Source organism: Cyrtonyx montezumae, unplaced genomic scaffold (genome assembly GCF_038088225.1).
Source record: "Cyrtonyx montezumae isolate F1298 unplaced genomic scaffold, pur_monq_1.0 scaffold_0, whole genome shotgun sequence".
In the NCBI taxonomy this organism is placed as follows: Eukaryota; Metazoa; Chordata; class Aves; order Galliformes; family Odontophoridae; genus Cyrtonyx; species Cyrtonyx montezumae.
This window is the reverse complement of record NW_027071824.1, coordinates 37,317,738-37,343,898: the sequence shown is the minus strand read 5'-3', so window position 1 is coordinate 37,343,898 and position 26,161 is coordinate 37,317,738. Positions and strand designations below refer to the sequence as shown.

Genomic DNA, 26,161 nt, shown 5'->3' with positions numbered 1-26,161 from the left:
TTTTTCCCCTCCTATTCACGTAGCTTTGTGTGATTGATTAGGTATCAGCTTCAGTAAAGAAATACACAAGCAATCATATCTAAAGGATTGGTCTCAAATTTGTGCTGCCCCTCCAATTTGCTATTGTTGATATGCAAATAACCAGTTTTCAACTCAATGTTACAAAGCAGGGTTACTCATTTTGCCTTAACCCCTCCCCCTCAAAACTTTAAATCCTCACCATCACTCCCCAAGCTCAGAACAAAACAAATCACAGCACTGGTAAAAGTAGGTAATTATTATTGTGTATGTGTAAGCTGTGCAACAACAACAAAATCAAAACAAAAACACACTTTCATTTTGGTACACACAACTCATTAAGTTAAAGTAGTATTTGATCTCATCTGACCATGCCTCCAATGTATGGGGATGTTCCATCAAGCACAGACTTCTTTACGTTCCATCAGTCACACTGTAAGCAAATACAACCAATTCCACAGGAATATAACATGTCAGGAAGATTCATAAAGCATTCCAATACAGAAACATCACTCTTTCTTGGGTCATACCATTTCATAAGATAATTCTAAAAAGAAAACCAGAAAGCATGCATCAAAAAGACCCCTTTGCATGTCCTTAAGCATATCATTTTATGGATTTTAATAAAGATACCGTAATCTTTCAAAGTGAGACATAAAATTCAGTTTGAGAGTATTTTGTCTACGAAAATTATCCATTTTCTAGAATAGCCACTTTAATGTAGAGCTTACTAACCACAGCCTATTAAAACAGTGACAACCCAAACTATTGAAATTCGCTACTTAAAAATTGGCAGCCATCTCATTTCTCATCTTTTTTACTTCTGAGTAATAGGAAAAGAGTTCTGGTCCATTAACTCGCCCACTCTCTCCTGGAGGAAGTTAACCAACTCAGCTAATACAAAGACATGAGTTTCATCCAGGTCTTGTATGATGAACTTCTTTCCCAAAGCATTTGACTCATCCAAGTAGAGCAGAAACTGCTTCATTGCTGGGTCACTGTGGAGACAAATATACATCAGATTTTCTCACTGTAGTAAGATACAGCTAAAAATTCAGAAGAACATCCTTTCAAAAGAACTTTGAGAATGTCTTAAAAACTGTACTAACTTCAAGAGCTGCTCACACTCAAAAGATTAATATGCTATTGAAAAAGCAACAAAACACGTCTTGGTTGTTGTAGAGATAACAGTCAACTGACAACTAAGTCTAAAAAGAACTGGCTGCTTAACTTGCAGAGAAATGCCACTATATTGCTATTACAAAAGTAACATGAAAAGAAAAATAACAACTTCACCTTAACAAGGTGAGTTTAACCTTGCTCTTTTTGGAAACAGCACTATAGAAACATGCTTTCTAGAAGCACGTTTTTGCTTAAGGGTAACTAAAACCCAGTACACCAAACATTCAAAGTAGAACAGCATGGAAAGGAAATGATCATGTACAAACTAAACATTTACCACATTGTAGTTGAACCACCCTTCTCTTTCATGTTATCACCTCATGAGTTAGAAGAAAGCGTTTAGCAGAGAGCATTTCATGAGCATGGGAAGTTACATGAAAGAGATGGCTGCATTATATTTATCAACTAGATAGAGAAGTTATTGCTTACATGCTCTAGAATGTTAGGAGACAAAGGATACACAAAAAAAATCATGAAAAAGATACCAAAACTATGTGGTTCCTAGTCTTTTTCCACACTCTTTTTGATGGGTGCATGGAAGTTTATTTTTGCTTGCTTCTTTCAGATATACCTTACCAACACACTACAAGTACCAGACAGTGTAAGCCAGTATGCTTAACCTGCATGTTAGGCAATATATACACAGACTCGTTTTCACAAAACCCAAAGTCCTGCAGGACTAATCAGTACCAGTAGACATACGTTACAGCAGAAACATGGATCTTGTTCAGCATTTGAAGATTATAATCCTCAACATTTTGTCCTAAGAACAGTTTATCTTTATACTGGAACAATTTATCTATACACTGGAATAATAAATCTGCATATTATCAGCACTTCATTGTTTTATTTTAATATTTTACATATTTAGAAGAATCATTTTTTCCCAACTTCTTGCCAACTTATTACCTAACACATCCTAGAAAAGTTGAGTTGTAAAAAATTTGTATCTGAAGAGTACCAGGGGATGGGTTTGTACTAACTCTGCATCGTCTCCCAGGATGGAATCATCAGCTACCTTTACGCAAAGGCAAGAAAAAGAAACAAAAACCAGCCAGCAGTTAGCAGAGCCAACACAAAGGCGAGTTGCCCAGAGAGCTGCTGAGACTATCTGATAATGTAACAAACACTGCAGATTTCTTATCAGATAAAAGACTGCCTTCAAGGGAGGATGATCAAGTTTCATTCTAATACTAAGCATGATGTGGCCATAAAGTCGTACAAGAACACACAGATTGTGAAAGTAAAATAAAATGCAAAAAATACATCATGCTAACTGCCTGAGATATTAGAATTCCTTGTTTTGCTAATCAACAGTTCTGCTCTAGGTGTCTTTATAATCTGCAGGGAGCCAGTTTCTCGTGTTCAGAACATTCATCAGAATATTAACATGCAGCCAAATTGGAGCCGATAAGCTTCTTGTGATAGTGAAATTGATACTCCAAGCTACTCACACTCAACCATGAGCCATTCAGATATGGGCTGGCTAATGTCCAGTCAGCTCAGAAGTGAAACGGTAGGCACACAGCTGTATGCAAAACATCCTGCATGGTGCATTTGTGATGTTATAGCCTGTTAATATGTTTACAATTTGAGCACAGAGCAGAAGTCTTACACATAATATAATGATATACAATGACTCTACAAACCTTGTCTGACAGTTCCTTTAATTTGGAAGTAATCATTATCAGAACCTTAGTCTAGGAACTTCAGACTGCATGTAAAGAAACTGACTGCACATATATCAACGTACTTTCTGAAATTACAAACATACTCATCTTAAGAGTAGCCAGCTTTGAGCAGAATGTAAACTGGAATTGATGAAGAAAGAAAACAATGGATGAAAAATGGATAAATTACCTAGGAACAAAACTAATCAACATCATTTGCAATATGATAAACAAGATGAACACATGATGGTGAAGTCTTAAGTAATAAAGAACAGCATATCTGAAAAAGCAAGTTTGTTATTAAGATTACCTACAACTGCCTCACTCCTTCTTCCCATAAAGACCTTGTTTTTCATCTGTCTGTTCAGAATTATCACTTATCACACAAATCCATTTTTCTGTCTGGACTATTGAAGAACCTGAAATATCTCCAGTTCTAAAGAAACAGTTAAACAGATTTTGATGCCATTACTAACCATTCAATCAGAACACCCTTCAGAACATTCACCATCCTTGCAGCTCTCACAAAAGCCGAAAGGAGCAGGTAGCAGGAAAAACTCCTGGTTGGGGTTACAGACGAAAGATGAAACCTGTGAGGGAAAGAAACGCTTTTGCTGAAGTAAGCGACCGGGGGGGGGGGGGGGGGGGGGGGGGGGAAGGGGGGGGGGAAAGAAATGCAAGCACAAAACGCTGTTACCCTGAGCCTGAGCCAGAGCTTACTTCTGAGCCAGAGGTAGGTGGACAGGCACTGCTCGTCCCAAAGCCAACAGGCCCAGCGTTAGGCCAAACTGCGGGAGCGCAGCGGCCCGCCCGAAGCCAGAGGCCTTCTCCCTCGTCCCGCCAGCATGCAGAGCGGCTCTGCCTTGCCTTGCCTTGCCTTGCCCACCCCACCCCGCCCCGCCCCGCTCCCCGAACGGCAGCCTCACCTCCCGCTGCCGCGTGCGAACCGTGGCCTTACGAAAGGCGGTCGGGGCGGAGGAAGACAGGCTACAACTCGTCCCTGCGCTAAGCCGAGGGCAAGTAGGTAGCTCCGGCCCAGCAGGCCCAGCCGCTCCCCCAGCCGCTCCACCACCACCCCCCACAAACACGTAATACGCAAGCGCAACTCTCGCTCCTCCTATCGCCTTCCCGACGCTGCGCTCGGATTGGCCGAGAGACGCTCGGCGTGGTGACGTCATGAGACCGCGCGAGCGGCGGTGCCGGCTGTGTCGGGCGGGAGGAGGTGGAAGGTACCGGCAGCGACGGGGCGAGCGAGGGGCGGCGGGACAGTAGGAGGACCCTGGGACAGTAGGAGGACCCTGGGTCGGTGTCTTTTCGCGGTCCGATACCGGTGTTTATCAGATCTCAGCCCTGAAGCCCCTCCTGGCTTGGGGCTGGCCGCTGACAGGTTGCGGGAGGCGCCCGCAGGGTGTCCGTGCTCATCAGAAGCGTAATAAATGAAGTCAGCGGAATAAGCGCGATGCTGAAAGGAAACAGGGCAGAAAGCTGCGTGCCGTGATAGTGCTGGGGTGACGTGACTGAGGGCAGAAAGCTTCGTGCTGTGGTAGTGCTGGGGTGATGTGACCGGGAGTCACCTCTGCTCCGAGATCAGAGGCACCGATGGCCGTTCACACGCGTGACTCTTAGTCTCGTTAATTGTCACTGTTGCAACGCAGACTACTATCTGTATTTTCAAGGTAATTATGGGGCGACTTACATGATGACTTAACTTTTTGATCAGAGTGTCTTAATGCAAGTGCTCACGTTTCACAGAATGCACAGCCACAGATTTTTGTGTATTTTATGATTCTTATACACGTTTATATTTATTACTGGGTTTCTTGCTGCATTCGTGTGGAATTTCAACTTAATTCTTGCACTGAAAATACATCTGCATGTTTAGATGAAGTCTTCAGCAGAAAGAATGTACACAGTTTGGTTGTTGCTGTAGGTAGCTACAGCTTTTCTTGTATAGGTAAAATGTGGAGGCAGTAACATTTGGCAGTACATAAAATGGTACATATGTATGTGAGTGATAGGTGCAGTAGTTGGCACTTTCATGAGGCCTGAATTGCCTCACTTCTTAATACTTCCCCATTACAACTATACATTGAACCTCACTGTGTAGATGTTAAAACACATCCCGTATTAACACAGTTGGTTACTAAGTTGTATTAAATCATGTGTTGTATTGAGCGCTGTCTTCGTGGAGATGTGACATTTAAATGAGTGTTACTAAGTAGGAGAAGGCTTCAAAGCAGAGCAGGTAGCTAGAGATACATACTTACCAGTATTAGTAGAAATATCTAATTGTATGAAACACTTCTGTAAACTTTTATGGCAATCAAATTGCAAACTACTGAATTAAGGAGCTTGTAGTCCTTTTTTTAGTTAGATCATTTTATATGGCACAGGATGACATAAATAGGCTTTTAATGACCTTTCCTGTAAAAAGATGGGGAAAAAATGACTACAGGTTTTTCAGTTGTAATTCTCAAATCAATTGTTCTTTTTTTTCCTTTTTTTTTCTTTTTTTTTTTTTTTTGAGTATACAGAATGTCAGTAGCTGCTTACTGCATATTTTGCTGTAGACAAATAGGAACTTCTGGTCCAGCCACCAAAAAACATCTACCCTGGAACGATATAAGTAAGTACACTTCTATAAGTATCAATCAGAAGTGTTATTAGAAGTAGAAAAAGTCTGTGTGGATATAACACTGTGCATGATTAAATGATGAGACCTACACCTTTGCATAATTTGTGGCCAGAAGTTTTTATTTTCCTGAGATGGATGTCTGCTTTTGACTTGCTTTGCGCTGCAGTGATGATAAGGTCTACAATCTTTCCTGCTCAGTCTCAGTTTTCTTTAGAGCCTTGTGTATAAAATGAAAATTCTTACAATTCTAAGGTGTTACTTTCCATCACTAAAAGACAGGGTATTTCTATTGCTGCTCTACAGGAATCATTGTTTTTTTTTTTTTTTTTTTTTTTTTTTTTGTTTGTTTTTTGTCTTTGCCAGTTATTTCTTCAGCATGTAACTGCTGCTTGTCTGCATGCCACAATTCTTAAAATCTTACAAAGGCAGAAGCTGGTGGCAGTGGGTCTAGGGCAAATCTCCCACTTCATGCTGAAGAAAATTAGTTATTCATGATAGGTGAGATGCATTCTGTTGCTTTTGCTGCTACTCGGAGTAAAAAGAGTTGTGCTGTACTGACACCCTTAAGTCCAGATAATCAGCTGAACTTTGCTCAAGACAAATAATTCACATCCATCAGGAATCTTTGCATTTAAAGGGGAAGTTGCAAGTGGTATGTGCTTATTCAGGTCTTTGCTTTGTAAGTTGGATTCAGTGGAATTATTTGAAATATATATTTGCTTAGGGAGATTCTGCAGGGCTTTTCATCTACACTGAATATCCAAGTCAGAAGAGAAAGTTAACTCCTCAAAATAATGTGGATGTTCAAAAGAATGCTGGCGATACAGGCAGAGAATTTTTCCTCTTGATTCTTGCAGCTGAGCAATGAATGTATTTGACAGGTGGCAATACAGTAAATAGCATCAGTAGGAAATACGTTATTGCCTAGATTAATAGAGCAGGAAATTCTAATTGAGCAATACTTTATTTAATTTTAAGTAGTGATTTTCTGAAAGCTAGGGAAAAATACAAAGAAGCCCTTATTTTTAGTTACTGAAATTCTTACTGTCTGGTAATCATATGTTAACTGTTTAGATTGACTTGATGCACACAACTTTGTTTGACACGATTTTTTCATTTTTCAAGGAAAATTTGCAAAAGTAACCGGATCGCTTATACTAGGGTAAGTTGTAACTAATAAGCTTATAGGTACATTATGTGTACACTTAAAACTTTAATTCATGTTACTTTCAAAAAATGTGACAATATTTGGGGAGTTTAGGTGTGGTAGACATATCTTCTGGAAGATTTACTTATTTATTTTTAGAGTTACTTTTCTGAACTAAATTGATGTAATCTGTGGACTTCTATATATTTGCTAAATCTGGAATTTGTAACAAATGCATAAATAGAGCATGATTTATACCAAAATGATTGTTAAGATATTTTTGCCCTCATCTTCCTCTTTTTTAATAGTGTTCATACATGGTTCTCTTTTATTTAAAGAGGTTTTGTATTCATTACATATGAAGTTTGGTCCTTAAAGAAGTTACTGCAAATCGATACTCAAGCTATACATCAAGAAAAACTTAAATCCCATGTGTATATACGTACGTCTTCTCTGAATCCAAATGAATATCAAGGTAAGATACGTAATTGTTTGGAATCTAAAAATACAATTTGAACAGCACAGAATATTTCTGGAGTATCTTTGTATTTCCAGAAAGATATATTTTTTTATGTGTGTTATAAAAATAATGTTCCTCACAATGTCACCTGAGTTATTTTCTGTAAGAGATATATATCCATTTGTATATGAAACTTTCTTATGAAGTATAAACATGACTATTTAAAAAAAAAACAAAACAAAACTAACAGCCAGCAGCTTGAAATAATGTGAGATACCTATCTTAAGTAATCTACAAATGCTCTTTTAGGGATCACATACCAAGCCAGAAAAGAAATCCATAGAGCAGTAAGGAAAATTCTTGAAACAGAAGCTAAAATTTTCCGGAGACCTTTTAATGGTAGGTGTGAAAGGTGAGGCTTTACCTGTGAATACAACTGAACAGTTAAACATAAGCCCTTTCAGAAAGTAAAATAATTTTTCTTAAGAATTTAACATGTTCTGTTGTTTGAAATGGTGGAGGTGTTATTTAATAGCATTTAATATAAGTTTCTGAATCAAAAGTTTTGTGTGTGTTAAAATCATTCTATTTTTTTAAGTAAAAGAAATGTTTAAGAAGAGGTTTGATGAATATTTTGAGATTTTTTTTTCCAGTTTTGGATGAAATTTGAAGTACTGAGTTAATATTTGATATCAACATTTTTTTAATCAAAGGAATTTTTTTCAAAAAGTATAGCAGTAGAACAAGGGGTAGCATTTTTAAACTGAGAGAGGATAAATTCAGATTAGGAATTAGGAAGAAATTCTTTACTTTGAGGGTAGTGAATGTTAAGTGTAAAGGGGTCCAGATTTTTTTTTTTATAGTGGTCAGCAAGAGGGCAAGGAGCAAAGCGCACAAACTGGAACATGGGGAATTCCATTTGAACATGAAAAAGAACTTCTTTACTTGGAGGCTAACAGAGCACTGGAATGGGATGCCCAGAGAGATTGTGGAGTCTCCTTCTCTGGAGATATTAAACTTCTGCCTGAATGCTTTCCTGTATAATCTATTCTAGGGAACCTGCTTTAGAAGGGAGATGGGACCAGATGATATACAGAGGTCTCTTGCAATCCCTATGATTCCATGATTCTGTGAGGCATGGGCACAGGCTGCCTGGGGAGGTTGTGGGTGTCATTCTGTCCTTTTCTGCACCAATTTGATGTTAAAATATTTCTCTGAATTACTATTAACAATTAATGTTGAAATACTAAAAGGAACAAACTATTTTTCTAATTCAATGAATAGAAATGTGGCTGTTAAAATGCCCGGTAAGAGTAATTTGGGTTTTATTTGTTTTCTGCTGAAGAACACTTCAGTACATTTGATGGAGAAGATCATGAATGTGCCTTATGGCTCCTCTTAAAAAGGACTCAGTCAGAAGACAAAGAGGTCCGACTGCAGGCTGTGCAAGATCTGGCAAAGAACACTCACTGGCACGGTAATCTTTCTCCACTCCATCATTAGTCTATATAAACTAGGTAGCACTCTAGTTGACTTGATTATTCTGGCAGTAGAGACAGTCTGCCTCTTTCAAATTCTAATTAATTATCCCAAACTGTTTACATCAAGAAGTTGTATTTGAAAGCCTGATGTACCTAAACTGAAGCTGTGTGTGCTGATTGAGTATGGCCATCTTACATTCACGTGTGAAGACTGTCAGCAGGTGTTCTCAGGCTTCTTTCTCTTGAGATCTTCTGTAAGAGAGGTGGCCAGTATGTGGGAATTTAATTGTTCTTTGTTACATCCTTTCTTTTGTAGTACCAATTGCTGTAGTATTTGGATGTTTTACAAACTGTAATCATTCTAACTCAACTACCTCATGAGGAAAATGGGCTTTTTTTTAGTCTGATATTCCAAAACTTATTCCAGTAAAGGCCTAGACTGGAAGAGTGTGCTACCTTTTGACAGCTTGGACCAAATTGTTCAGCATGCGTTATCTGTATGTATATGCATTATGCATAAGTACTGTGTCCTGCTTGTCCAAAACACAGCTTCCATGGCATCACTGTGTGACTGTAAGTGATCTGCACCAAGGAAAAAAAGATGTCTGGTCTGTGATTGTTCATGAAGTCTCTTTTAAATTGCTTGTCATTCTTTTTCAAGAGATGTATAACAGTAATGAGGATAAAAAGACACTTCTGTAGTGAGTTATTGATGCAATTCAGTATTAACTTTTCCTTCAGTTTGCTTCTAATTTCAGTATGTGCCTTTCAATTTCTTCAGCTGTAAAATAGGTAGATTTTGGAAAGTAGGTACTATTTAAATCTGTTTTCTCTTCAGTAGGGTGACTTAAAGTCTGATCTGCAAGGACACTAAGCCCCCTTCAGTAGGAAAGGGCTACTTAACTTGTACTGTGATGCTACTTTGCATTTTTTGAGGTTTCCTCTATTGTTTTTTTACTTTAAAAATTTTATTGAAACAAGCTTTTCGTATCATTTAAAGTTCACACCCATGTCTTGGCAGCATTTCAATTTGAAGCTCAGGTTTTTAATATTGTATGCAGGAAAAAAAAAGACTTTCAAATTTTAACTCAAGACAGTTTTTAGGCTTAGATTTGTAGCTCTTGCATTCCTTTCACAGTAGCAATCCTGAACTTGTGCTTTTGCATGTATTCAGCTCATATACAAGAATCTTTATCTAACTGATTTGCAATGGGCAACTAGCAAGGTCTGTTGTTAGAACAGCACTATGCTGAAACACAACTGCTATTTTTACCTTTCAGAATTTGTGACTACAAAATCAGAACTTATTGAGGAGATTGCAGAGAGGTTATTCTTTTCAATTCAGAAAACAGATCAGAAATTACATGTAAGCCCAAACGGAATACTTACCATCAGTTTTAATCTTAACACTAAAATTCTTGTATTACAGATTATCAATATGGTACAGTTGCCCAAACCTGTGATCAGAGGACTGCTATAGGTTTGGCTCGATCCAAAGACATCGATCTTCGCTTTTTCCTGCCTCCACCCTCATTGCCAAAAATGAAAAATGTAAGTAAATGGAAAGAAGGTACTTGTAGATTTTTGCTAGCTTGTGTGACTTCAGTACTTCCATTGTTAGTGACCTTACTGAAGTAGAATTCTTCAAAAGCAAAAAAAATGAGTACTAAAATGAAGACCAAAATAGCCAACTGTAATGCACCTCTGGAGTACGTCTGTATTAGTGAATAATGAGATGCAGAGGGTTAAAGATAGGAGTTTGATTATTGTTCTGTATATCCAAATTACGTGTTCACCAGCAGTGTAGTGTGATACATATGCTGCTGTCTGTGCCAAACAGTCAATGCAGTGCACTCTTACATGTTGATGACCATAGATTGCCTTGCTGACATTGACAGAATCCTGCGTGAAGAGAGCACTCCTGGGGGACCTTGCATTTTCACTGCTAGTTTGGTACGCTAAGTAATGCTCTGGCACACAGCTTTAACCTTGATTATGTCAAGTGTGGAAACCATTGTGAGTGTACTCTATGACTCCCAAGTGCAGATACAAGGCAGATTTTTGCCTGTAAACATTCCTCCATTGTTTTGAGTAACTAGTACAGATGTACCTGCTGTCTTTTGCCAGAAATTCTTTCTCCTTTTAGACATCTTAACCTACTTTTTGAATTTAGAATTCATATAAAATGTTTGGAGATGAGCTTTATTTTTATTACTATGAACTAAGCTTTAGGTAGCTTATCATAGTACTTGTTATATTTAACTGAAAAATATCCCAACAGAAAATTCACTAAGTGTCATTCTTAGCTGCAAAAAATGCTTTTCACCTTGATACAGTGACTCATATTAATCAGATAAACCAATACTTAACATCTAGAAAAGCTTAAGTTACCTATCTTAAGTTCCCAAAAGTGTTCAGAGTTTCTGATTGGAGATGTGACTCTCCCCCATCCTTTTTATGTACAGTAATGTCTACCTAATTAGTGTTCTTTAAATCTAATTGTGCTGTAGGCTCATCTCTTCGCTTCCAGCTTTTGGATACCAACAAATCTTAATTGATAGATTTGATTTTGCTTTGATTTTGTGTTAATTATGTGTAAGGTTTGAGTAATGCTGGCATTAGATCTGCTTCTTTATTATGCAGAATTGACATCTTATACTTTGTGTGCCTTCTGTAATATTACTAGTATAAATGCTGACTGAGTATAAATGTATAAATGTATAAATAGTATAAATGCTGTCACTGAATACCTGTAAGTCTTAGCCAACACAACTCTGAAAACAAGCTTTGCTTGTTTTAGGGTTGTTATTTTTATGACATTATGTGATAGAGGATCTGTACCTGCCAGTCTTGATACTCTAGGTTATGCTAGTATATGATTGTGTATGTGCTTTATTTTTACAACAACATTGTTGCTTGGTGATTGGAATTTAGAGTTATCAGTATTCTACTTAGGAAGCTGAAGGAAATCATGGTGGCAGCAAGTGTTCTGCATATCAGATAATTCTCCATATCTGTTTGTAGCAAAAAGTAGAGTAAGTTCTTTAACCATGGGCAAATAAAACAACTTTGAGTCTGTTTTCCTGTCACTTATCATAGATTACTAAATTGACATGTGCGTGAATATTTTGAAGATGAGAGTAGTGTTGTTTTGACACCAGTAATTCATACATTAATTTTAATGTGGAACCATCACTACTGTGCAGTCAAAGCTGAATTTTTAGGCACCTTGTGTCAATAGGAACCCGTTCTTTCTTTTGCCCTTCCAGGCATATTAGAAAAAGGCCACCAAAGTATGAAGCTTAAAGCTTGTCATCACTCAAGTGGCCTGTTTTAGAATTAACAATCTCCAGAGTTTTTACGGGAGTAACTATTAAACCCAAATTGCAGAGCACTCGGTTGAGGTCTTACTGATATAGCTGCTTCAATTATTTGAGATCTTCATTTACTTCCGTGCTGTGTTTTGCTCCAGGCTTTGTACTGAATTACATGCTGTTTGTGTTTACTTCTCACAGGATTATCTCATAGAAGATGAACTTCGCTTGCTGTTAGTTTCTTTACCTCAGACTGGCCTTGATCCATGTGTCCAGTACTTCACATCTCTTGCTTTACGTGAAAGTAGTCAGACTCTTGCTGCACAGAGGGTGAGTTCCCACCTGCAGGACAGAACTGTTTGGTTTCTTGATTCCTACAGAGCTTGAGGATACAAACCTATTTCCATGTTTGTTGAGCTTTATAAAGTGAAGAAAAAATGGGTAGTCTTTGTGACATTACAACTTAGCATAAGCTCTTCTACATGTGGTCTGCATGCTTGAAAGCTTGTTTATCTTTCCTAACCATACTACTTGGTCTAGTAAGAGAGATCTGCTCTATGGGAAGGCATGCAAGTAAAGACATTTCAACACTATCTAGAACATTTATTTCCTCTTGCAGTCCTTTTTCACATTTCGAACAAAACCATTGTTTATTCTTTTATTGCTGAGATTATTAATCCTTATTTATGTCTTACTGTCAAACTAATTGTGGCCTATGGTAGTGAACTGTTGTATTATGTGGAAATCCATTCTTTTAACAGGTCACTATTGCCAAAACTTAAGTGAAGCTGTGATTTTTGTAATCAGTGACTTTACTTTTGAAAATTATAATTAAAAAAAAAGGACTATCATAATGGTGCTTAGCAGGTTTTATTTAGAGATTTCTGAGTAGAATAGCTCCCTGTGACACAAATACATGTAATATTTTTACATGGGGATTGGATCACTGTCTACACAGCAAGAGGTCTTACTACAAAAAGAACACTGGTAAGACCACTCAGGAACATTTTGACTATTCACACTGTCCTAGAAAATTATTATTTCTCAAAGTTTTGCTGATGTATGATTGGGACAGCATAGTGCCAAAAGGCCAGTCTAAGTGTTGAATACCTTATTTTTTTCTCTTCTTTTTTTTTTCTTTGTTTTGTTTTGTTTTTTTACAACCATGGAAGTCTTTAAGTCTGATTCTTGCTTACTTATTCTCAAGCAAACAGTCTTAAAAGGTTACATTAATTAATTAATTTAGGGATCCTACATTTTTCCCCAGTGTTGTATGTTTTGAAGTTAATAGACTATGGAAGCTTCTGACTGAAAATCTGTATAACGCTTTCAGTCAAAAAATATTAGACATTTTTATAGTGTGCTGCTGTGTAATTTATACTCTTAGAAGTGCATACGTGCTGAGCATTCTTTATAGCAATTTGTATAGATCGTTACACACATAGCACTCTAGTTTAGAAATGCTTATTTTATGTATCCATTTGGAACGTAGTATCATTTTTAATGTTTCTCCTTTCAGGGAAGCTTGTGGTGTTTTGGGGGAAATGGACTTCCATATTGTGAGACACTGGGTAAAGTTCCTTCAGAGACAGTAGAACTCTTTTGCTTGCAAGCTTTAGTACAACATTCTAAGGTAATTTGTCTTTTAAACTACAACTGTTAAGCTTATAAACATTCCTTTCTAAGGCTGTCATGTATTGGGAGCAAGTTACCATTGTCTTGACTCCTAATCCCCATCCCTTTGGTCAGAACTTTCAGAGAATTGATTCTGATGTGAATCTTAAGGCAGCATAACAAACTCATTTTTCTGATGTCAATTGCTTCTAAGTTGTATTATTATTTCTAATTAGCCTATGTAAAGTCCTTAATTATTCAGAAGTCTTGAACACTGAAAAATAGTATTGAGAATACTAAATTGTTACTTGTAGGAGGAATGGATAAAGTGTGGTTTGCCAGTACTCCTTTCACAACTTTCATATGCATAGAAATTCTGACATAGTATAGAATGATTTTATATTCCTGATTTTCCATTTAATCAAGTTGTGACTGTACTTACACAGTATGCCTCTGTCTTTGTTGAAAGCTTCAGACATGAGGACATAGCAGTTTCATGACCGCAATACATTTCTAAGCACTGTAGATGTGTTCAAGTCACAAGCATTTGGTCAGCAGTGGTGGTTGACACTACTGCTGATGAGTCCATGTTCATCTGCTTGAACTAGAATGGATTGTTGCCCTTAATATCAGTAATGATAGCTATTAGGAAATTAAAAGTGCCTGTATATTTCAAAGAGGAGGTGTGCTAACCATTTTACTTTAGGCAGTAGACAGTAAGAAGCTTCCATTGGCAGTGCTTTAACAAATGCAGGCAGTTGTCCTGTTTAGACTGTTGGACATCACTTAAAATTTGGTCTTGCTTTCTGCATTAACAGCATCACAAATAACCTTTTGCAGAACATCTACTTATGGTCATTGTATTTGCTGTACGATGCTAGGTTTCATCTCACTGTGATAAAATTGAAGCTCAAGGTGGCCTTCAGCTGCTGCAGAGGATATACCAGCTGCGTAAAGATTCTGCGAAAATACAAAGAAACATAATTCGCATTATAGGAAATATGGCTTTGGATGAACATCTTCATTCATCCATAGTACGTGCAGGTAAAAGGAAAGCAAGTGCAAGCAGCCTGAGTGCCAGACTGTCTGTTCTAAATTTTTCACTGGATTCAGTGCTGTTGTAAAATGTAAGGGACGGTTGTAGTGGTTTGGCGTTTACATGTATGTTTTGTGTGCATGTGTATGTTTCTCTTGCTTGTTTGCTTTGTTGTGCCTTTTTTTTTTTTTACACAAAACATAAATAGTGTAGACAGTGCTGGTTTAAAAACTTCTGCTTGTTGTCTAGCTGACGTATGTCAGAGCTAGAGGCATTGCAAGTCTTTGAAGGACAGTGAAAATTGGGACTTCTGATGTTTAGTTCAAATTACTGACAAAAATCTTATAAATTTCCTACTCTCACAGACCATCTACATAACTGATCTTTTTTTTTTCTTTCAATTTACTGTGTTTAAGTCTCATAGAGGAACAGATCAGCTTGTAGTCTTTATATTTTGGAATAAAATAAAACACACCTTCCCACTCTCCCTTGCTTCGTGTCAGGCTAGTAACTTAGAATGTATAACAGTGGCAGGAGGCAGAGATGAGCTTGCATAACTTCTGGTGCCTGTAGTCTCCCTCACATCCTGCTGTTCATGCTGCTTATGCATTGGATCCTCACAGCTGCTCCAATCTACAGCCCAACCCTTATGCAGCTGAGGAACTTTTCCACCAGATCCTTAATAGCGCTTCAGTCTGCTCTACAAGAAAGTTTAATTTCAGAAGTTTTTCTTCATGAAATTTTTCTGTTACATTTTCACAGTTTTCCTATTTGTTCTTATATGTATGTGTGCTGTGAATATTCCATTGTTTTTTATCTGCGTAGATTTTAATAATTTTTCCTCAGTCATCACAGGGCCATACAATCAATCTGATTCGGTTTTCTCTTGAAGTATTTAAGTGCTCTTTGTGTGTGTGTGTGTGTATTCCTTTGCATGTCTCAGTAGTCTGAGAACAGTCTCATCCATGTCTAAGAAACAGTAAGTTTCATTTTTAGGTCAGAGTCTAGAAAGCCTGTGAAGGATGATGCTTGTGAATTTTCTTGTTGGGATGATGTTTCTAATTAGTTAACCTGCAACTTTATTTTTTCAATGTAGGTTGGGTTTCTGTACTTGCTGAAGTAATGAAATCCCCTCATGTCATTCAGTCTTCTCATGCAGCCAGAGCTTTGGCTAACCTAGACAGGGACGCAGTGCAAGAAAAGTATCCAGATGGTGTTTATGTCTTACATCCACAGTATCGTAGCAGGTAATGCAGAAGGAGAAACTACACATGCTGTATTTGTGTTATTTGCTCTAACGTTCAGTTACAAAGATTTGGAAGAGTGTATTCAGAATGCAGCTCTACTTTGTAACCTGCTCCTCTGGTTCTTGTTAGATTGACTGGACTGAATGTAGATCCTCTATTATGAGAACAGTGGGAGTGCTTGGAGCTGTCTGTTGTGATGAAAGGAGTGTTCCTGTATTGCTTGAAAAATCTAGATGGAAACCATTAGATGAATTATTGTTTTACAGCCTTTGTACTGGCATGTCTTGGGATGTGGTGCCTCGCAATTGTTCTGCTCATAGCAGCTCATTGACCTCAGCTGCAGTAAGAGAAGCTGAGGCTTCTTTTTTCTTTCCAGAGAGTGTTTGTCTGTGACTGAAACAGTCTCCAACATGGTGTGTCACTTAGTAGCAACTATTCCTGGGGGCATTGGTGTTAGCAGAGATGGTGGAGTCAGTGTAACTGAGCTGCATTAATAGTAGGTGAAGAGAATTATGTTTCTCATTATAGAAGAATATGAAATAAGAGTTTAGTACTTTCCATACCTCTTTCTAGATCTCTTATGGGTGAATTTGTGTTTTTCATCTTGATCTGAGTATCCTCTTTGAAATACCATGCAATGTCACAGCATGTTGTCCGTAATACAAGCAAGCATGTACAGTGTTTAAAATAGCATTTTGGAATCCCCTGGGTTAAGAGTTCTGTTTAAATTTAATTTGCTAAAAGAGAGTGTACTGCCTATCTTTTACAAATTTCTTTCTGTATCAGTCAGCCCATCAGAGCAGATATCCTTTTTGTTCATGGTCTTTTGGGAGCAGCATTTAAAACCTGGCGACAGCAAGACATTGACCAGCCTTTGGATAAAAAGGCTTCAGAAGTGCAAGAGGAATACAGCCAGTGTTGGCCAAAGGTAAAAGGGCTGTAACATTTTCTTATACAGTTACTGTTTTTTGTTAATGATAGATGTCAGGAGAGTCGGATGACTTTTAATCTTTTAGAAGTAGCCCACTTTGAGTTCTTCACATGGTTTTTGTTAGCAAGATGAAATTTTGAACAGATTATTCTTGCAAAGGAAAATCTCTGCTCAAGGTTATGCACTCAGCATCATTCTTCTGGTTGTGAAAGAGGAGGCAGTTTACTTTCCTCATGTTCTCATTCTTTTTGATGAAATGCTACTGCTTAGAAAAAGATGCATAGAATTAATTTTCTAAACAATTTAAGTGTGTTTTCCTATATGGATTTCTGAGCACCTCACTATTTCCAGATTGTTTTATAAATAAATAAAGACTGCTTTAAGCAACTCACATTAGGGAAGTCACCAAAGTATATGTGCAAAACTTAAACTCATCATTTCCCATTGGCCATTTTTAGTAATTGTTGTTTCACCCAGGAGAGGGAGCTAGGAGTGCACAAGTTAGTAATCCACCACAGCCTTTGCCTCCATTTTGGTTAGGAAGCTGTCTAGAGTTTCCCAGTATGCAATAACAGAATATAATAGTGCAGGTTTAAGATGTATTTGAGGATTCATGAAGAACAGACGTATTTGATACTGTCTTCATAATAACAACTTTACTCCATTGTTGCTGAAGTGCTTGCAAGTTAAAAGTTATTTACTGAAGTTAAATACTTCAGTAATAAGCTCTTTTTGGTGGTTTTCCATATTTAGACATGGCTGGCTTCAGACTGTCCTGCCCTTAGAATCATATCTGTGGAATATGACACCCGTTTGAGTGACTGGAAAGCAAAATGTCCTGTTGAGCCTCACAGGTAACAAATGCATGTCTGCAGTTTGGAGGGGGGAGAGGAGGGAAGCCTATACAGCTAATTGTTTGGATCACCTACTGTGAAACAGTGGAATTAGCTTTTATTGTATTTGAAAATAAAATTTAGAAAAATCTTGGCTACAGTCATGGTTTACTCAAGCCTTTTAACCTCATGGGTTCACTTGTATCAAGTTCTTGATTTCTTCCCCACTGCCTCGTGTTTAGGGTAGGCACTTAAAGTGGTCTACTGATTTAGTAACATAAGTTTTGCTTCCTTAGGGAGTGTTTATTAACCTTAAAATGCCTCAGCAGTACTTTGTAAGTTCAGCAAAATCTTGCTGTATTATGACTTTATACTCGTGATAAAAACAAAGCTTATCTTTTTGTTCAGAAGTGCTAATCCCTGCAAAGAGATAGCCATATGTCATTGGTAGATAAGCTACAGAAACTTTTTTAATACCTTATGAAGCAGTTTTAGACACAAGTTAAGAATTAATAAATTGTGTCAAACTCACACTGAGATTTGATCAAATAGTGTAATAAAGCTACTGCCCTTGCCAGAGGAACAGTGCTTTACTGGCCATGAACTGGCTAGATTAGAGGAAGACACTTCCTCCAAAAATGTTGCTTCTAAAACATAAAAATAGTTTGAGCCTATAAAGATCATTTGGTTTGGATGGATTTTAGCCTCAGTGATTGATTTCTGTGCCCTTTGCATCTGATCCTCATCCAAGTCCTTCAATTCATTATATGGCTAGTTAGGCATGTAACTAGATTCAGCTGGTATCCTTTCATGAAGGCATGTGCATTACTGCTGACAGTTAAGAATCTGAAAATCAATTATGTTTTGTGTAGAGGAGAAAATAACAGCATTTGTATAAAAGATTGGGAGCTTGGCACTTACTGATTTTTCCTCCTTGTGGACATACAAAGAAATGATGAGATTATTGCATTAAAGAAAGCATGTAATTGGTTCAAAATAAGGAAGATGTGAATGATAGTATCTCTATTCAGAGTTAGGCAGAACAGTGACAGTATCAAGTGCGAGGATAGGTATCTCTATAAGAGACCTTTTTCCCCTGTGTCCATCTGGTGTATGTATAATGGAAGAAAATTTTAAAAAGAAATAAAGTATATGTATTTTTGATGTCAGAATGGAAAATTGCATTACCTGCAATGTATGGTCACTCATATAAATAGTATTTGATTACTTTATAGCTTGATGTGGTTAATCAAAAGCAAAAGATATTTGAAGCTATTTTAACTAGCAGCAAGTGTAGCTGGACACTCACATCCTTATCACTGCTGTAAGTGCATAGGCTCTTCTGTTGTTTCAGAAGTGAGTTAAGTCCCTCAGCAATCCTAAAGCCTGTTGCTCAGATGAAAAGATAGGTTTGAATATCCTTTTCATATGTGTTATCTGAAAGCTATTTGTAGTGGTAATGCTTAGACCCAGCAGAGATGAGTTGAATTAGGCTTTGCACAGTGGTTAACCCAATTGGGCCGATCAGTTCTGGTTTGATTCAACGACAGATTGATTTCCAGCTTTTAACATATAGCTCATCCTTTCTAGAGTTTGACCTCTTTGTTCTTAACAGAAAAATTAGTATGGTTTTATTCTATTTTACTACAAAGCATTTGGAAATAATTATTTGGAAAAGTATAGCAGATGTAATTTGTGATTTATTTTTTAATGTATTGGTTAATAATGCACTTCTTCATTTCCTGAATAACTTTGCTTCCCAACTTGAGCACTGTTTAGCAGAGTACATTTTCATCAGATACTTACATATGTTCTTGTTTCAGGCCATAAAGTTTATTATGCACTGATGGTGCTTTTGTAAAATGAAAACCTGCTTTGGCAGGGGGGTTGGGCTTGATGATCTCTTGAGGTCCCTTCCAACCCCTATGATTCTATGAATATAATTTTGTAAAAATGTGTAAATAGTTTCATTTAAGAGATATGATTGCAGAACTAAAACTAAAGGAAGTAACTGATAAGTGAAATTAAAACAGAAATTTCTAGCAAGACCAAGAAACCAAACTCATTTTGTTACTGTCCTTATGAAGCTGGCCTTAAAAAGTTTTTGATGTCTTTAGTTTTCAGTGAAGCAACAACAAATAAGTTATTAGTGTTTTCTTTACTGAATTCACTTTCATGAAATGGAATGGAAATGTATTCCCTTTAAGACTGGTATTCAGCTTACTGTGTTTTTTTTGTGCTTGTGTTTGATTATTTTTTACAGGACATCTATTGCTTACAGAAGCAATGAGCTTCTGGAGAAGCTCAGAGCTGCTGGGATTGGAGAGAGACCCCTGGTGTGGGTGTCACACAGCATGGGCGGTGAGCACATTGCCTGTCTGGCACAATGCTTTGATTTATCCGCTGTTATACTTCAAAATAAGATTGTAACCTAATTCAGTTTGAAAGGCAGTCATTCAGAATAGTTTATGTGAAACATTTGCAGAGATCTGAAAAATGAAAGATAGATTTCTGTTTTCCTGCTGTTTTCAGCAGCACACACATTTTGAACAGATTTTTCTTCCTGTTTGTTTGTACTGTGTCTATTTAAAAACTCAAAATCAATGAAAGGAAATTCAGAGGCAGAATTTTCTCCATGATCTGGCATGTATTAAATGTCATTAGTAGCATTTAAAGCAAATAAAAAAAGCCTACGGACTTGGATTTATCTTGTTCAATTAACATTTTATTTTAATGCCTCAGTTGTTTTTTCCAACTTGATCTGACATTTAACACACTAAGGACTAATCAAATGAGGCAAGAATATGGTTAGTTGTTTCATGGGTAATGTAGCTTGATCATTATTTTTGCAGTGGTTTAAATCTGTGTGTTAATTCTTTTTCTGTTGCTAGGTCTACTAGTGAAAAAAATGCTGGTGGATGCTTCCAAGAATCCAGAAATGGATAAAATAGTAAACAACACGAGAGGAATCATATTTTATAGTGTACCTCACCATGGCTCCCAGCTGGCTGAATATTCCATAAATGCCAGATATCTTCTCTTTCCTTCTGTGGAAGTTAAAGAACTCAGCAAGGGTATGCTAGACTTTGCTAGCATTTAACAGCAGAGCTCAGTGCTGGTCCACTCATGATGCTTATTTTCTTCTTATTTAATCATGCTATCTGAAAAAGCTGGATACAAACTACATCTGTCCTTTTATGCTTAGTGTTGTGGGTTGAATTGACAAGAGAAACTTTTCTATTTGACTGGGGCGAGAAGAGAATCAGAACACGTTTATGGAAGAGTAGTGTAGGTCATTTAGCAAGGTAGTGATGTGTGCTGGACTTCAGACTTTTATCTTCTGAATAACTTCCATGCTGTGCAGAAATAAATGTTACATATGATTGCTGGAAAAAGGAATTACAAACAGAATGCTACTCCTTTTACAGGAGCTGTTAATTTGTCCAAAGCATTTTATTGGGATTGTAGTCTTGCAGACAAATGCTCCACTTTTCTGTTCAAGATAACACTGCAAAAATTGTTATCCTTTCACAGATTCTCCTGCCCTTAAAGTGCTGAATGATGACTTCCTGTCTTTTGCCAAAGACAAGAAATTTCCAGTGCTGAGTTTTGCAGAAACCTTGCCAACGCATATAGGCAGCATGTTAAAACTGCATGTTGTACCTCTGGAATCAGCAGGTAAGTCACACAGTCACTTCATGTTCTTTAATTTTATATATATTCATGTCAGCACTGATAATGAGTAAACTATGGTAGGAAGAACTAGAAAAATTCATCTGTTGTATTCGAGGTTTTTTGTTAAGCTTTTGGCTGTTTAAACTCAACTGCGGTCTCCCTGCTGAGGTGGGGGGCAGCTGTGTTTGTAGCTTATGATAGTAATTGTCAGTTCTGATTTTTCCAGATGCCAACAACACTTACTGCAAAAAAGCAGAATAGGCCCATGGCTGATGTTACTTTGTAGTAGTCCTTTCCTTTATAGTAACGAGTAACTGATTTTCTTTCTATAGTTAGGCTGAATAGCATTTCAGTCTCCCAGAAATTCCAGCTATCTTCTTTAAAATATAAGAATGGAAATTAGTAAACTGCTAATGGAAATGAAAACATCTTCTCATTCTTAAGAATCCTTTATTTTTCATATCTGAGGTAGTCAAGCAACATGATTTAAAATAGCTTGCCTCCTGAAGAGGTCCCTCCACCTGTTGGCCTTTTGTAGGCCAAAAAGAAAAAAAAGAAAGAAAAAAAAAAAAAAAAAAAGGAAAACCAACAATGATTTAGGATTTTTAAGAATCTGGGTACCCTGGATGAAATGCTAGCCATGGCTGTGTCAATGATGAAAGTCCAGTCAGGCCTTCACTGTAGGCCAGGTGCTGCTAAATGGTGTTAGATTCTTCAAAGTTGTCTATGTGGAGAAATGGACATTGGTGTACATTTGATATACATCAGTGTAAATTCCTAATAAGGATTGTAGAACTCTGGACCTAATGGTTTACCAGTGTGGGGCTTGCAGCAATGTTTAGCCAGTCTATTAACAGCAGGTATTGACACTTTTAGTGCATTAAAAAATTACCAAGGCCAAAGAGTTAAAGGGAAGACAGGAGGAATTGCTTTTGATGGAGCCATTGCTAATGCAGGATGCACTTCTCAGTCCAAGTAATCTTACAAGTTTTTTCTCTCTCCCAGAGTTAGGTATTGGAGAACTTATTCCAGTGGACGTCAATCATCTTAATATTTGTAAGCCAAAGAGGAAGGATGCTTTCCTGTACCAGCGTACATTGAAGTTCATTCAGGATGTTTTAGCCTCTGACCTTGGAGAGTGAACTTTTAGTCATCCTTGTCTACTTCTATTTGGTGTAACGCAGTAAGTTCTCCTAACATTTGTCAGAGGATCTGCAAAACTGCAAAGATACTATGTATGTCAATAGTATCTACTGCTAAAACAACTCCTGGTACGTCATGAACTTAGAGGCCTCACTAACTTATTTCTGAAATCTATTCAAAACAAATACAAACTGAAACGTACTACAAACTTGGCAAAAAGATAATGAGTGTTGGCTTAGGGTAATCATGATCTGTTGGCAAACTGTGTGCAGATTCTCCAGCAATCTGGCTACGAATGGGTGGAGAGATCCTTCTGGAGTAACACAGCTAGTGTATGGAGGGTTGCTCTGAAGGTAGGTGGTCTCCTTAAGGTCAGTATTGTATCTGGGACTTAAAAGTCTCATGGTGAGGGCGAGAAACAGTTGAGACGGTTATGTAGAAGGTGGGAAGAAGCATGTGGTTGCCTTAAAACTTTTGTTTACTGCTCACGTTTAGTGTGACAGAAGTCTCAGAAAATTCATGTAAGTGAAGGGATTGAAAGGAGTTTTTGTAATTTGCCTTTTTGTTTAATAGATTTACCCAAATTTGTTAGCAAAGACAGTGTGTTTTCTGTCTGAGAAAGAGATAAAGGCTTTCCTAATTTCTGGAGGTTGTCTTGAATAGGCAACTGTAGTTGATTTAATCCATTTGTATAAATGAGAAGAAAAAAAATTGTATAATAATGTAAGATTTTTTTTTTCAGTTTCTCTTTTAACCTTATGAACTTATGAGATTACCTTCTTTAAGACAGCGCGTGTCCTGTTGAACTGAAGGCAGTTCTGTGCTTGGTCATATGGAAGGTACAGAACAGAGGCCAGGGTGTTTTTCTTGAACAGCTCATGAGTACTGAGTAGCTGTCCCGGGCTCACTGTACTCATTTAGAAAATCTTTAGCTGATTTACAGAAGAGCATTGAAAATGCTCTCATGGAGCAAGGCAGCTGCTGACTCTGACAAAGAGGCTGATGCTTGGAGTTTGGAGCTCCAGTAGAGGGAAAATTAAACCAAGAGGGAAAAAAAAAGGGTGTCTGTAAGGTCCCTGTAGAAATGCAGAGGGTTCCAGGTGTTTGATTTCCTGAAGCCCAAGTGCATTTACTGGTGTAGATAGAGAAAAACAAAAGCGCTGTCAGAAATTGTTTGAGTTTGTTTGTGTTAAAGATACCTTAACAGCACTGATGAGAAATAATTTTTAGGGGAAAAAAATGGCAGCACTCAGTCACTTTTTTTGAAGTCACAGGTAGTTTGCAACTTAGTAAGAGGAGCCCAGTCTAACTGTAGTCTCTTCTTTTTTTCCTTCATTTCCACCCCCAACTCTCTCTGAAGACAAACACAGGATGTGATTAGGCTGTGTTCCTGTGGCTGACAGTTTAAGTAAGGCCTGTATTGCTGACAGGCAGAAGGTGCCTCTTAGCATCACTCGTGTGATACAGATCTCATCTTACCAGCCTTAGAATCATGGCTCTATGAGCTACCAGAGAGATGTGGTGCACTCCTTCACGGGCTCGGTGCAGGTGTCAGAGGCCATTGCTGTCCCACAAGGTTCTGAAACGGCTGTTTCTATTACAGAGCACCAGCCCAGGAGAACAGTATGCATAGAAATGCATTTTTTGGAAGTTGAGTCTTGATCTGCTGAAGTTGTGTGGTAAAATTTACAGCCCACAGCAGTACAGAGATTACAGACTGCACAAGAGAGCATTTTTTCCCATAACCAAGATACGGGAAAGAGCACTGGATGGCAGTATTTCAGATAGAAAATGTAACAGAATTGTCATGACGTGTAAAGATGTTTATCTTGTTTAAGCTGTGGTTTAAACTTCAGAGTGTTTAGAACACTTAGTACTCACAAAGTTGAGGTTATGTCAATCCCATTGCTAGCAGGTGATTTCTAAGAACTGACTGTGCTTGGTCTGATAAACCTTGTAGTGATTTTAATGGACTTCTTTAGCTTAAAGGGATTCAGTGGATCTTTGATGTCACGCATTCATCTCATTCACTGATGCATCTGTGCTTTCTTACTATAACTAACTGAACTATCAAGACAACTTTCTCCTTTTTGTTATAAAATGTATATGTGTGTGACTTGTAAAACTAATATTTTCGATGCGCTTTTTTTGGGAATATAGTAACTAACTAAATGTGTTTTTTTAAATGCACCAAATATGCCACAAAATATATTAAAGGTGATCAATTGTAAAAAGAATACTCTGGTTCATGCTCACATTTATTGAAGACTTGTTTTGTAGTGACAGTCTCGTGCTGAAAGAATGTAATGTTTATCCTTCACCTGAGGTAAAAAGCATTGCAGTATGGGCACAGCTGGTCAGAGTGGTTTTGCCAGACTGAAGAGTTATTTCTGTTGTGCTTCTAGGTTTTGCATGGGGGCCACTTGAGCCATATACAGACTTTGGTTTTAGAGCCACAGGGCATATGGGTTGGCATTCTTGTCTATTTCCCATTAGAAACTAAAGTTCTTGTGCTTCCCTAGTGTCACATCAGTTCTGAAGAGTGTCTTTTTATAAATTCATAGGATTCAAAGTGTGCCTTTAATCCCATCCCAGCTGGGAACCCAGCAGCAGCAGGTGTAGTTCATCTGCATGGGGGAACAGAAGTGGTAAGAGGGGAAGGGAACACAGGTAAGGATGTCAGTCCTTGCACTTGGAGTTGTCCAGCTCTCCAGTAGTGATTTTTATCTACTAGTGATATTTCTAGTTAAGTAGCAAGTCATCAAGTTCTAAGCGCTGTTTTCACACTGATGCCAAGAGGGTTTTGCTGTCATTTTTGTTTCGTGGTGCTACGCAGAGTAGCTTGCCAGGAAAGGAGAAATTTTCTCTCCGGTTAAACTGTTGATTTTAGACAATTTTACCAGAGTGGAAATAGCAAGAAATATTTTTGTTTTGGTTCTCTTTTTATCTTTCAGTGATGTCCCATGTGAAAAGGTTGTCAACTATAAGGAGAAATCAGACAAACATCCTTCCAAGCAGGCAGCTGGTTAAATATGTTGTTTGGTTGTTTTTTTTTTTCCTGAAGGAAAGTTGTGAAATATGTGCCATTGCTAGCCTGGTGGAAGTAGCACTGGTGTGGTATGGTGTGAGCAGGAGGTTGAAGAAAACACCTCTCAGTAGAGGAAAAGGAAAAGAGAAGATAGCAGTTACGATGTCAGGTCCCTCTGGTCACCTTGTGGTGGGGCCGGGCTTAGAACAGGATGAGAGGGAAGAGTCCTCACCTCCTGCAGTTTTCTGTGATGGTTTCACAAATGCAGTGGGTCTGGCCCTGCTTGGCTTATAATCTGTTAATTAATTGTCTTTCTTTTCAGGGAATGTTAGATAGTACGTTGTACAGCCATTTCTTTTTTTAACTGCTCTTGATGTTTTTACTGACGTGTCCATAAATAATCACAGTGTTTGTGAAGAGTGTGAGACCAGCTACTTCTTCCTGCTTCACCACCCTGCTCCTGAGATAGATAGATAGATAAACTGACACTTCTACATGAAGCTCAACTCAGGGTTTCACACATTTGACTTTTGAAAGTTTTGGGGTGCTTTGTTCTGGACAGGCAGCAGCCTCTTACCAGATGCTTGTGTTCAACCTTGTGCTGGTGGCAGCGAGCTGCTGATGTTGGAAGGCAGCTGAGGTGTGGTTTCTAAGCAGCTGAGAATGAGTAGGTCCAAAAATCTTCCTGTAGGAAGAAGGAAAAAAAATATACATAGAGATCTTCTGTTATTAAATCAATAAGTTAGT

At 37.8% G+C, this 26,161-nt stretch overlaps 2 protein-coding genes across 3 annotated transcripts; one reads left to right on the top strand and one right to left on the bottom strand.

Moving 5' to 3' along the window:
- Positions 1-262: 262 nt before the first annotated feature.
- On the bottom strand, positions 263-3,946 carry GTF2H5 (general transcription factor IIH subunit 5). Its single transcript, XM_065732884.1, has 3 exons — positions 3,797-3,946; positions 3,347-3,460; positions 263-1,016 (listed from the first exon to the last, which is right to left on the bottom strand). Exons 2-3 carry the CDS (start codon positions 3,379-3,381, stop codon positions 836-838), a joined length of 216 nt encoding a protein of 71 aa, XP_065588956.1. The 5' UTR covers positions 3,382-3,460; positions 3,797-3,946; the 3' UTR covers positions 263-835.
- A 108-nt stretch (positions 3,947-4,054) lies between these two features.
- On the top strand, positions 4,055-24,999 carry SERAC1 (serine active site containing 1). 2 transcript variants are annotated; one of them, XM_065732837.1, is made up of 18 exons: positions 4,055-4,099; positions 5,405-5,496; positions 6,631-6,667; positions 6,991-7,127; positions 7,422-7,511; positions 8,458-8,589; positions 10,023-10,144; positions 12,109-12,237; positions 13,427-13,540; positions 14,403-14,565; positions 15,654-15,804; positions 16,591-16,732; positions 17,489-17,589; positions 19,832-19,929; positions 20,460-20,642; positions 21,103-21,246; positions 22,249-22,426; positions 24,951-24,999. In XM_065732837.1, exons 2-17 carry the CDS (start codon positions 5,406-5,408, stop codon positions 22,383-22,385), a joined length of 1,971 nt encoding a protein of 656 aa, XP_065588909.1. In that variant the 5' UTR covers positions 4,055-4,099; position 5,405; the 3' UTR covers positions 22,386-22,426; positions 24,951-24,999. The 2 variants fall into 2 exon arrangements, with proteins under 2 accessions (XP_065588909.1, XP_065588918.1); XM_065732846.1 differs by lacking the exons at positions 4,055-4,099; positions 5,405-5,496; positions 24,951-24,999 and adding an exon at positions 5,948-6,003 and having other exon boundaries at positions 22,249-22,709.
- Positions 25,000-26,161: the final 1,162 nt, after the last annotated feature.